Source organism: Oncorhynchus masou, chromosome 27, assembly GCF_036934945.1.
Source record: "Oncorhynchus masou masou isolate Uvic2021 chromosome 27, UVic_Omas_1.1, whole genome shotgun sequence".
Classification (NCBI taxonomy): Eukaryota; Metazoa; Chordata; class Actinopteri; order Salmoniformes; family Salmonidae; genus Oncorhynchus; species Oncorhynchus masou.
Window position 1 is genome coordinate 33,905,031 of NC_088238.1, and position 13,341 is coordinate 33,918,371.

Consider the following 13,341-nt stretch of genomic DNA (forward strand, 5'->3'; position numbering starts at 1 on the left):
TATCATGTGTGTGTGTATGTATGATATCATGTGTGTGTGTGTGTATGTATGATATCATGTGTGTGTGTATGTATGATATCATGTGTGTGTGTGTATGTATGATATCATGTGTGTGTGTGTATGTATGATATCATGTGTGTGTGTATGTATGATATCATGTGTATGTATGATATCTTGTGTGTGTGTGTGTGTATGTATAATATCATGTGTGTGTGTATGTATGATATCATGTGTGTGTGTATGTATGATATCATGTGTGTGTGTGTATGTATGATATCATGTGTGTGTATGTATGATATCATGTGTGTGTGTATGTATGATATCATGTGTGTGTATGTATGATATCATGTGTGTGTGTATGATATCATGTGTGTGTGTGTGTATGTATGATATCATGTGTGTGTGTATGTATGATATCATGTGTGTGTGTGTGTATGATATCGTGTGTGTGTATGATATCATGTGTGTATGTATGATATCATGTGTGTGTACATATGATATCATGTGTGTGTGTGTATGGATGATATCATGTGTGTGTATGTATGATATCAGGTGTGTGTGTATGTATGATATCATGTGTGTGTGTATGTATGATATCATGTGTGTGTGTGTATGTATGATATCATGTGTGTGTGTGTATGTATGATATCATGTGTGTGTGTGTATGTATGATATCATGTGTGTGTGTATGTATCATATCATGTGTGTGTGTATATGTGTGTGTGTATGATATCATGTGTGTGTATGTATGATATTGTGTGTGTATGTGTGTATGATATCGTGTGTGTATGTGTGTATGATACCATGTGTGTGTATGATATCATGTGTGTGTGCATGATATCATGTGTGTGTATGATATCATGTGTGTGTATGATATCATGTGTGTGTGTATGATATCATGTGTGTATGTATGATATCATGTGTATGTGTATGTATGATATCATGTGTGTGTGTGTGTATGATATCATGTGTGTGTGTGTGTGATATCATGTGTGTGTATGTATGATATCATGTGTGTATGTATGATATCATGTGTGTGTATGTGTGTATGATATCATATGTGTGTATGATATCATGTTTGTGTGTATACGTGTATGATATCATGTGTGTGTGTATGTATGATATCATGTGTGTGTGTGTGTGTGTGTATGATATCATGTGTGTGTATGTGTGTATGATATCATGGGTTTGTGTGTATGTATGATATCATGTGTGTGTGTATGTATGATATCATGTGTGTGTGTGTGTATGTGTGTATGATATCATGTGTGTGTGTATGTATGTATGATATCATGTGTATGTGTATGTATGATATCATGTGTGTATGTATGATATCATGTGTGTGTGTGTGTGTATGATATCATGTGTGTGTATGTATGATATCATGAGTGTGTGTATGTATGATATCATGTGTGTGTGTATGTATTATATCATGTGTGTGTGTGTATGATATGTGTGTGTATGTATGATATCATGTGTGTGTGTATGATATCATGTGTGTGTGTATGATGTGTGTGCGTGTGTATGTATGATATCGTGTGTGTGTATGATATCATGTGTGTATGTATAATATCATGTGTGTATGTATGATATCATGTGTGTGTGTGTATGTATGATATCATGTGCGGGTGTATGTATGATATCGTGAGTGTGTGTATGTATGATATCATGTGTGTGTGTATGTGTGTATGATATCATGTGTGTGTGTATGTATGATATCATGTGTGTGTGTGTGTGTGTGTGTTATATCATGTGTGTGTGTATGATATCATGTGTGTGTATGTATGATATGATGTGTGTGTGTATGATATCGTGTGTGTGTATGATGTGTGTGCGTGTGTTTGATATCATGTGTGTATGTATGATATCGTGTGTGTGTGTATGATATCATGTGTGTATTTATAATATCATGTGTGTATGTATGATATCATGTGTGTGTGTGTGTGTATGTATGATATCATGTGTGTGTGTGTGTGTGTATGATTTCATGAGTGTGTGTATGTATGATATCATGTGTGTGTGTGTGTGTGTGTGTGTATGATATCATGTGTGTGTGTGTGTGTGTATGATATCATGTGTGTGTGTATGTATGATATCATGTGTGTGTGTATGATATCATGTGTGTGTATATGTATGATATGTGTGTGTATGTATGATATCATGTGTGTGCGTGTGTTTGATATCATGTGTGTATGTATGATATCGTGTGTGTGTATGATATCATGTGTGTATGTATAATATCACGTGTGTATGTGTGTATGATATCATGTGTGTATGATATCATGTGTGTGTGTATGATATCATGTGTGTGTCAGGACCCGGTTACGAACCTGGGTCTCCGGAGTGAGAAACAGTCACTTAACCAACTGAGCCACGAATAGTCAGCAGAACCCAGAAGATGAGGCAGACACAGCAGTACTTAAGACGGTGTATTTAATAAAGTAAAAAGGAGAAGTCCTTAAATACAAAAATGGCAAATCCAAAAGGTGGTAGGAATAGCACAAAAAAGCCTCAAGAGATACTCAAAAACAAAAACAGAATTCCACAAGAGCATCCACCGGAATCGACAAGAATACACAGAACACTAGGGCTGGGTGCTAACATACAAACACAGAGCACAGAACTGAGGGAAACTAAGGGTTTAAATACAATCAGGTGAAAACGAGGCACAGGTGCAAATAATAATGGGGAACAAGGGAAAAAAACATAAGGTCAAAAAGCACAATGGGGGCATCTAGTGACCAAAACCCGGAACAACCCTGGCCAAATCCTGACAGTGTGTGTGTATGATATCATGTGTGTATGTATGATATCGTGTGTGTGTGTGTATGATATCATGTGTGTGTGTATGTATGATATCATGTGTGTATGATATCATGTGTGTATGTATGATATCATGTGTGTGTGTGTGTGTGTGTATGATATCATGTGTGTGTGTGTGTGTGCCTCGTCACAGTCCCCGGTGTTCCATTTTTTTATCTGTATTTTTACTGCTTGCATGAGTTACTCGATGTGGAATAGAGTTCCATGTAGTCATGGCTCTATGTAGTACTGTGCCTCCCATAGTCTGTTCTGGGGATTGTGAAGAGACCTCTTGTGGCGTGTCTTGTGGGGTATGCATGGTTGTCTGAGCTGTGTGCTAGTAGTTTAAACAGACAGCTCGGTGCATTCAACATGTCAACACTTCTTACAAAAACAAATAGTGATGACGTCAATCTCTCCTCTACTTTCAGCATCTTTACAGAATTCAAAATGACAATGCTTGTCTTTCATAATTTGGTCTGCTATACATGGATGTGTAGGTTCAGAAATAGTTGTTGGCATGTCATGCCTACATTTGCTAATCATACCAATGAAAAAAACATTAAAGTAGTTGGCAATATTAGTGGGTTTTGTGATGAATGAGCCAGCTGATTCAGTGAATGATGGAGCCGAGTTCGCCTTTTTGCCCAAAATTTAATTTAAGGTGCTCCAAAGCTTTTTACTATTATTCTTTATATCATTTATCTTTGTTTTAATGCATCAGTGGGTCCCAATCTACTATGTAGCAAGGACTTTAATAGGTGTTCCAACTCTCTCTCTTACTCTCACTCTCTAGTAGTCGAACCCAGCCCTAGCGCCGATCCCTCTAAGACCGACGCTCCTGAAGAGTATCACACCCTATCCAATAAGAGACGCCGCCATGTTGAGCCCGCCGCCCCCCTGCCTGTTGCCGTGGTGATAGTGTTCAGGTCGTTGGGTCAGCTCCTCCCTGAGAGATACGACACGGACCGTAGGAGCCTCAGGTAACCAAGGGCAACACTTTACTACATTTTACCACACTTTACTTCAATCTTTCATAAAATCTGACATAACCAGACACTGCCTTTATCAATTTACATGTAGCTAATCTATCCATCATAATAAAGACATAACGTATGTCATAAATTACTCACGCGTGGCAACAGATATGGCAACTGCGTTGGCACAAACCATTGTTTACTTTAGGTGCGATTAATGCCCTGGCATACTGTGGGTGTTTGTCTCACATATCATTGCCATGCTGTCTGAATCTTTCACTGTATACATTTAGACCACTCGAAACTCTATACATGACTAAAACATATCATTACAAATGAAACATACACGTGTAAGGTGGAGTTAAATGTGGAACAGTTTGGTTGGTATGTCATAATATTTAGCGCTGTGTGTGTATATGATAGCTGCTACACTGGTACTAGAAGGGCTCATAAAGCACTATTTGGCCAGTCGCCAAGTGGCCACAAACAGCTGAGAATGTATATTTTGGGAACTCCCTAAAAGGAGTGTCTGTGGTCATATGTGCGTAAACAGTACTTCAAAAGTTATCAAAATGAGGGTTCACGTTCATGCTTGCTCATATGTACGTGTTGTGTGTGAGCAGGCTGCCCAACCGTCCAGTGATCAACACCCCCATAGTGAGCACGTTGGTGTACAGTGAGGGTTCGCCCCTCCCCTCTCCCCTTGACCCCCCCATCACACTGGAGTACACACTACTGGAGACAGAGGAGAGGACCAAACCTGTGTGTGTGTTCTGGAATCACTCCATCGCGTGAGTACTACATACGCACACACGCACACACACACACTCTTTACATGGTATTTATTATCTTTCCTCTGTGTGTGTGTGTGTGTGTGTGTGTGTGTGTGTGTGTAGGATTGGTGGTACGGGAGGCTGGTCGTCTAAGGGATGTGAGCTGCTGAACAGGAACAACACACACATCAGCTGTCAGTGTGACCACATGAGCAGCTTCGCTGTGCTCATGGACATCTCCAAGAGAGAGGTAGGTTCATAGAGATACACTGTACATAACTTTAAATATTGTTGTCATTATATTGCTATGGGCAGGGTGGGTAGTTAATGTCCTCTCACTCTTTGCTGCTACCGAGTTTGATTATGATCTTTATTTGAGCTAGTTCTATAACAATGTAATACACGTCTCTCCCTCCTTTCTCTTCCCCTCCCCTCTCCCCAGCATGGTGACGTGTTACCCCTAAAAATTGTGACCTACACCACGGTGTCAGCCTCCCTGGTAGCGCTGCTCCTCACCTTCATCCTGCTGGCTCTACTCAGGAAGCTACACTCTAACCTCCACAGCATCCACAGGAACCTGGTGGCCGCACTCTTCTTCTCCGAGCTCGTCTTCCTCATCGGCATCAACCAGACTGACAACCCGGTGAGAAACAATTAACCTATGACCCCTGACCTCTTACTCTGGCTTCTATGACTCTAGTCCCAATGAATCGACCAGGCTGACAACCTGGTGAGGTAAACGGAACTAAGGAAGCCTAATTGTGACCTCTAACCGTGACCCTGACCTCTAAACTCCTGAAAATGACATTGACCATGCTTTAGCAGGGATGGTTTGGAACGTTTAGTATTTGTGACTATCTAGATATGATTCTTAAGCTTAAGTGCCCCCGTTCTCTCTGCTTAGAGCACTGGTGTGCTTTCCATTGTATTCACAGTTACATTTAATTCTTTAATTATCACTTCTGTAAATGATGTGGATTATGGAGTCGCCACATTTTGTTTACAAATTGAAGGGATCACCTGGGATAACACCCCAAGAATACAGCCCTGCAGCCATTTTCTCTCTGGCGTTATGGGAATTCATCGTTGTTGTTGGGCTGAGAAAAGAGTCAAGCTCTACAACATCACGATGGAAAGTCTTCGTGTCTGTCTGCCTGCACGCGTTTCTCTTTTTGTCCAAAATCATGTTGCAATGTTTAAAAACACACTCACAACCCACGTTCATTATATGCACACACAAACACACCTCCCCAGTCCCTCCACATACACACCTCCCCAGTCCCCCCACATACACACCTCCCCAAACATACAAAGTAAACTATGGCCAGGGCGTGACAGGTTTGCCTATAAGCAAGTAATCTAATAGTGTATTTTGACATATATGCAATTTACTCTGAAATGCACACACACACACACACACACACACACACACACACACACACACACACACACACACACACACACACACACACACTAATAGGCCTGATGTCCCTCCGGGCCTGTGATAATAGAGACATGCTGTTACTTGGTGCCTGACTGTTTGAGCCTCAGGGCAGTAGACCCTGTCACAGACAGACATACAGGTCTGAGTCTGTCTCCATAGACTGTTACTGTTCAAATTCAAATCAACTTCTTTGATATCATGAGCTTTACAGAAACCAGCCTAAAACCTCAAAGAGCAAGCAATGCAGAGGCAAAAGCACAATGGCTAGGCAAAACTCCCTAGAAGGCAGGAACCTACAAAGAAACCTAGAGAGGAACCAGGCTCCGAGTGCTGGCCATTCCTCTTCTGGCTGTGCTGTTTCAGCAGTAGTAACGATTGACACGATTGACACTCACTGACTCACCCTCTTTTTTTCTGAAGTTAGAAGCCTAGCCGTGTGTGTTTGTATGTCAGTGGGCTGGAATGCTGTCATCAGTCACAGCCCTGAGCCGTCTTCTGTTAGATTGATGACCCTCAGCTCCGTGATCTAGCTCTAGTCCTCTCCCTCCCCTACCTGCTGGGGGATTCCCAAGAACACTGCATTCTTCCTGGAACAAGGCATGGAGGGAGATAAAGAAAAGTAGCGCGAGATGGAGGCAGGGAGAGAGAGAGACCCACTCAGGGCTAGACGGAGTGTACAAAACATTGTGAGCACCTGCTCTTTCCATGACATAGACTGACCAGGTGAATCCAGGTGAAAGCTATAATCCCTTATTGATGTCACTCGTTAAATCCACTTCAAATCAGTGTAGATCAAGAGGCGGAAACAGGTTAAAGAAGGACTTTTAATCCTTGAGACAATTGAGACATGGATGGTGTATGTGTGCCGTTCAGAGAGTGAATGGGCAAGACAGAACTCTATTAAGAAGGTGTTCTTAATGTTTTTGTAGCCTCAGTGTAGTGTGGCCAGTGCTGAAGAATGGAACTTGGATTAGTGGTTCTCAATGTGATTGAAATGGATGTCCCTGGAGACCTCTGACCTTGTCCCTCCGCGACTCTCTGTCTGTAGTTTGTGTGTACGGTGATCGCCATCCTGCTCCACTACTTCTACATGTGTACGTTTGCCTGGATGTTTGTGGAGGGCCTCCACATCTACCGCATGCTGACGGAGGTCCGGAACATCAACCACGGTCACATGAGGTTCTACTACGCCATGGGCTGGGGCATACCTGCAATCATCACAGGTGAGGACACACACACACACACACATACACTTACTTAAACTCAGTCACCCCAATCCCAGGTAAACAAACCTAGTCACATCTATGAGTCAGAAGCCATCTTGTCTGTATTCTGGCGTACTGCGACTCGTTGATCCCTGTGGGAAACCTGGAGGAGAGAGATGGAGAAAGAGAGAGAGCGAGAGCAGTAGGAAAAGCCAGATAATATGAAGGAGAGCGCTGAGAGAGAGAGAGGGAGAGACATCCTGAAGTCTCTGTCCAGTAGTAGTCTCCAGTGCTAAATGTCTCCTCCTGTCCTGAAGACTTCCTCTAGTTGATTAGACCGGTGTCTGCTGATGCCAGTCGGCCCATAATGCTATATCACTTTCCACCCTGGCACACGCACAAAGCCTGGGGAGAGAATAAGACGCTAACCCAGCCCGGCTCCTCTCCTCTCTCGTGGATAATACCAGTAGATCTGCTTACATTAGAGTGAGGTGTTTTATGAAGCCTCTGTGTGTGTCTATGGATTTGAATGAAGGAAGAAAGCCTGTACACAGTATACGCTGTTCCCACGTGGTTTGCTTGACCTGCAACATCATTTGTGGACGAAACATGCACAGGCGTTCTAGACTTTTCTCTGCTATTCTCGTCTCCCGTCAATAATAGCCCAACTCATCTACTTGCATACTTTATTTTGTGGGGGTTTCTAATGGATGCCTCTGATGTATTTTTCTCTGCATTTGAATGAAGAAAGAATTCCTGCACAGTGAAAATGTATTATTGGCCCAGGGCAAGTGATGCTCATACTTTACAGTAGGCCTGTAGCTAACACAGTGTTGATGTTTTTCTCTGGTTCTCCCCTCCTCAGGTCTGGCAGTGGGTCTTGACCCTCAGGGCTATGGGAACCCAGACTTCTGCTGGCTCTCTGTCCACGACACCCTCATCTGGAGCTTTGCAGGACCCATCTCTGTAGTCGTCCTGGTGAGTGCCTGAGATAAATGGTGCCTTTTTTAAACCTGTAATAGTGATAGATTTTTACTTACTGGTTTTTACTTTACTTACACGGTTCTTTTCAATGTCACGTTCTTCTTTTTCTTTCTTTGCTCGTTCTTCTCTCCTTGCCCCTACCGTTTCTTTTTGTCCTTCCTTTTCTCTCTCTCTCTCTCTCTCTCTCTCTCTCTAATTCCTTAGTGCATGCCATTCCTGAGCCCTCTCTCCCCCAGTGATTTGCAGTTGAAGGTCTTGAGTGTATCTGTTGACTGTAAATGGATTACCCTGTTGTCTGCCATGGTACTAATGCTTGTCTCTATCCCTCTCCTCTCTCTCAGGTCAACATTGTCATCTTTGTGCTGGCAGCTAAGGCATCCTGTGGACGCAGGCAGAGGTCCTTCGAGAAGTCTGGAGCCATGTAATTATTTTTACACACGCAGGCACACACATATGCACGCACACACCCTTGAGATTAAGAACATCAAAGGCCATTCTCTACATTCCATTGTTGAGCTACACCTATGTTACATTAACCATCTATTAGTAGGACGTGTGTGTGTGTCTCCTATGTTACATTAACCATCTATTAGTAGGACGTATGTGTGTGTCTCCTATGTTACATTAACCATCTATTAGTAGGACGTATGTGTGTGTCTCCTATGTTACATTAACCATCTATTAGTGCATGTGTGTGTTATGTCGTGTGTGTGTGTATACTTGCTGTGTGTGTGTGTGTGTGTGTGTGTGTGTGTGTGTGTGTGTGTGTGTGTGTGTGTTATAATCCAAGTTTCTCTCTCTACCTACATAGTCCTGCTCTGAGGACAGCCTTCCTCCTCCTATTGCTCATCAGCGCCACCTGGCTGTTGGGCCTCATGGCAGTCAACAGTGATGTCATGACCTTCCACTACCTGTTCGCCATCTTCAGTTGTCTGCAGGTGAGGGGACAGGGCTCAGGGTTAAAGGTCACGTGTCAGGCTGTACAGTCATTCACGACTCTAGAGGTTAAAACTCTCAGCCTTACTGTACACCAGCCGTTACAAAATCCATTCTCTTCATTAGGCCAGGGCCTACATCCATAAAGCGTGTCAGAGCAGGCATACTTATCTTCGATCAGTTTTGCTAGATCAGCACTCGTACTCCGAGACAATTTACGAATGCAGGCCCTGGCCTAATATCAGTGAAGAGAATGGATTTTTGAAAAAGGCTTTCACTGACCCTCTCTCTCTGTCTCCTTATAGGGCATCTTCATTTTCTTCTTCCATGTGATCTTTAATAAAGAAGTGAGGAAGAATCTGAAAAATGTCTTTACCGGGAAAAAGGCTTCACCGGATGAGTCCAGCACTACCAGAGCATCTCTACTGACTGTGAGTATACACACGGATAAACACACACAAGGGGATGAACAGATGTCTTTACTGTCTGGTACTGACTGGGTTCTTTCTCCACACCCCCCTCCCTCTCTCCCTCCCTCCTTCCAACCAATCCCCCCTCGTCCCTCCCTCCAGCGGTCTCTGAACTGTAACAACACGTACACTGAGGACGGTCCTCTGTACAGGTCAGCCATTGGGGAGTCCACTGTTTCTCTGGAGAGTGCCGTCAGGTCAGCCAAAAGCCACAGCAGCTACCTCGCTTACACACTCAGGTAACATGGTGGCTGCCGCATGGCTATGGCAATGGCATAACTGTCTGTCCTGTCTCAGTCTGGATCTCTCTTTTTTCTCTGTTACTCTTTTGATCTCTGAGCCCTCTCTCTCTCCACACTAACCCCAGTTACAGCCTCCACAGCATCTCTGAGCCCTCCCTCTCTCTCTCCACACTAACCCCAGTTACAGCCTCCACAGCATCTCTGAGCCATCTCTCTCTCTCTCCACACTAACCCCAGTTACAGCCTCCACAGCATCTCTGAGCCCTCCCTCTCTCTCTCCACACTAACCCCAGTTACAGCCTCCACAGCATCTCTGAGCCCTCTCTCTCTCTCCACACTAACCCCAGTTACAGCCTCCACAGCATCTCTGAGCCATCTCTCTCTCTCTCCACACTAACCCCAGTTACAGCCTCCATAGCATCTCTGAGCCCTCCCTCTCTCTCTCCACACTAACCCCAGTTACAGCCTCCACAGCATCTCTGAGCCCTCTCTCTCTCTCTCCACACTAACCCCAGTTACAGCCTCCACAGCATCTCTGAGCCATCCCTCTCTCTCTCCACACTAACCCCAGTTACAGCCTCCACAGCATCTCTGAGCCATCTCTCTCTCTCTCTCTATCTATCTCTCTGTTATTTTGTGACTGTTTTTCTACCTTTCTACAAATATTATTTCACACGCATGCAGGCAAAGCATGGCTCAGCTTAACACAGCAGTGTGTCAACGACAAGCACACATACACACACACACTTACACAGGTCAACTAGGGCTAGGCCCAGTGGGTGGGGAGTGTCTGGCTGGAGGAGGGAGGTATATACAGTACCTGGTAGAATATTTCAGACACACACAGTTGGCATCTGGCAGTTTGGCTTGTTGGGGCTGGAGCCTAGCTAACTCTTAGATCAGAAAGCATCAGACAGGTTAGCTACAATACTGTATTGCTGTCGGCCCTCTGGCTAATGTCTCAATCTAGTTTGGAAAAGGTATTACTCTTATGTTCAGGGAAAAAGAGACAAAATGGGGGGGGGATCCACTTCATCGCAGCGGGCATCGCAATGCTAGAGGTGTCACTAAAGACCCGGGTTCAATCCCAGGCAGTGTTCCAGCCAGCCGCAACCGGGAAACCCATGAGGCAGTGCACTATTGGCCCAGCACCGTCCTAGTTAGAGGAGGGTTTGGCCGTCCGGGATTCCCTTGTCCCATCGGGCTGTAGCGACTCCTTGTGGCGGGCCGGACTTCGGTTGCCAGTTGTAAGGCGTTTCCTCCGACACATTGGTGCGGCTGGCTTTCGGGTTCAGCGAGCAGTGTGGCTTGGCAGGGTCGTGTTTCGTAGGACGCATGGCTCTCGACCTTCGCCTCTCCGGAGTCCGTACGGGAGTTGCAACGATGGGACAAGACTAACTACCAATCGGATATCACCGGAAAAAGGGGTGGAAAGTCAAAAAATAAAATAAAATATAAGAAAAGGAAGTTCGTCATCAGTTCTTCTGCTGCTCTACAGTAAGTCCAAAGGCTCCAATGTGATTCCATCTAGACGTGTAACTAACCTCAGTTTGACCTGCTCTCTGATGTAGGGGTGACTCTGGTCAGAAGCCCAGTGTGTCGTCGGCCACAGCGAAAGCAGGACACACTGACCTGGACGGATCTCTGTTCCACAGGAACGGCACGAAAGGAGGAGACGGTAAGCTGCATCATGATCCGATTCAAACTCCCATCAAGCTGTCCTTTTTCATGAAAGGGTTGATGGAGATGGGGTGCAGTCCTCACAGCAGTGAGCTGTGTGTCTGCATAATGTGTTCATGTGTTGCTCTTTCTCTCTTTTTGTCTTTTGGTCTCCCTCTCTCTTTCTCTCTCAGACTCGGACTCGGATAGTGAGTTGTCTGTAGATGAGCACAGCTCGTCCTATGCCTCGTCTCACTCTTCCGACAGCGAAGATGATGACATGGACATCAAGCCCAAGTGGAACAACGAGAGACAGCCTCTACACAGCACACCTAAAGGGACCAGCATTGCAACCAAAGGTAGCCATCCATTTCCAATCCAAAACACCCCTCAACGGTACCTATCAAAACATCCATGGTCTCGCTGCTCAGAAAGCACTGCAGCTTTTTATTCATTCTTAATGACTCACTGATAACGTTACATAAGTCTGAGAATACATTATAACTGGATTATAGTTTATTATACCTGCAGACTTTACCATAAGTAAAGTGTTATCGACATATTTAGTATTGTACTGTGGTATGGTAGTACTACCTACAACCAAAGTACTGATTGGCTCATATTTCTTCTTCCTCTGACCCTAGTGGAAGCAGTGTCCAATCACGTGAAGCCTTACTGGCCCAAGGAGGCGACAACAGCCAGTGACAGCGAGGATCCTGGGGTTGCAGAACGGCTGAGGGTGGAGACCAAGGTGAACGTGGAGCTGCACCAGGAGAACAAACTCAACCATGTAGGAGAGAGAGGAGAGACACCGCAGGACGGGGAGACCCCCACTAGGGAGAATGGACCTCCCAGTCTACCCTCCAATGGACCCTCCAATGGACCTCCAAGCCTACCCAACAGCACCCATCAACCGGAGCCGAAGAAGGGTGAGATATGTAGACATTCCTCTTTTTTTCGTCTTTTTTTTGTGTTTGTTTGTGTTTGTTTGTGTTTGTTCATTCAATCATTCATCCAAGCATACAATATATTGGCCCTGTAACTGGGTCTTTATCCATTTGTGAAAGTTTTTTTATTATACCTTAAACAAATCTAAAGTGACTCTGTATTCTTCCCATCTCAGGCATCCTGAAGAACAAGATCACGTACCCTCCTCCCTTGACCGACAAGAACATGAAGAACCGACTGAGAGAGAAGCTGAGTGACTACAACCCTCCCACCATCTCTTCCTCCATCCCTCTACCCATCATTCCTCAGTCCAAGACCCCCTCCGTGGCCTCCAACGACGGGGTACACCCCGTATCTGTGGGCAAGAGCAACAGTGTAGTCATCAAGCCGCCGATTGCCCCACGGCCACAATTACCACAGAATGGGGGCGTGGCTATGAGCATGAAGGCGATAACGACCAACGGAGGCAACGAATCGGACTCAGAGTGGGTAATCGCGTGATGATGTCATTGTTGTGTGTGGTGTTTTTCAATAGGGCAGAGAATGCAGCGCAACTCAGCATGAAGTGATGTATGAATCCTTTTAGCCTTAATAGTGAATGAGTGGATTTTTTAAAATGTCAGATTGCATCTGAATGGTATTACATTATAGACACGTTAATGACATGCATCTGTTGATCATGGAGTCTATTGATGCTGACTTGCATGTGTTAGGTGAAGTTATCACATAAGGAGGACATATTTCGCTGTTGCACATGTCTATGTGTGCTGTATGAATGAAAGTTCCCATCCCACATATGAATGTTGCATGTGGTTGTTTAGTGGTTAGCATGCATCCCTACCTGCACACATCTAACCCAGCATGTCTCCCCTCCCTCTATCCTTCCCTCCCCTCCCTCTAT

At 44.6% G+C, this 13,341-nt stretch overlaps 1 protein-coding gene across 3 annotated transcripts in view; it reads left to right on the top strand.

Moving 5' to 3' along the window:
- The window catches only part of LOC135516057 (cadherin EGF LAG seven-pass G-type receptor 1-like), a 123,975-nt gene that overhangs the window by 109,301 nt on the left and 1,333 nt on the right, over positions 1-13,341 (top strand). For 2 of the 3 annotated variants that reach the window (XM_064940054.1, XM_064940053.1), the window contains exons 23-36: positions 3,599-3,785; positions 4,403-4,570; positions 4,676-4,802; positions 4,995-5,195; positions 7,045-7,219; positions 8,067-8,179; positions 8,527-8,606; positions 8,997-9,123; positions 9,427-9,552; positions 9,694-9,830; positions 11,405-11,511; positions 11,687-11,851; positions 12,137-12,421; positions 12,616-12,925. In XM_064940054.1, the coding sequence (XP_064796126.1) occupies positions 3,599-3,785; positions 4,403-4,570; positions 4,676-4,802; positions 4,995-5,195; positions 7,045-7,219; positions 8,067-8,179; positions 8,527-8,606; positions 8,997-9,123; positions 9,427-9,552; positions 9,694-9,830; positions 11,405-11,511; positions 11,687-11,851; positions 12,137-12,421; positions 12,616-12,925 (2,308 nt within the window). The remainder of the gene's footprint in view (positions 1-3,598; positions 3,786-4,402; positions 4,571-4,675; positions 4,803-4,994; positions 5,196-7,044; positions 7,220-8,066; positions 8,180-8,526; positions 8,607-8,996; positions 9,124-9,426; positions 9,553-9,693; positions 9,831-11,404; positions 11,512-11,686; positions 11,852-12,136; positions 12,422-12,615; positions 12,926-13,341) is intronic. The other variant, XM_064940055.1, reaches the window with a different exon arrangement.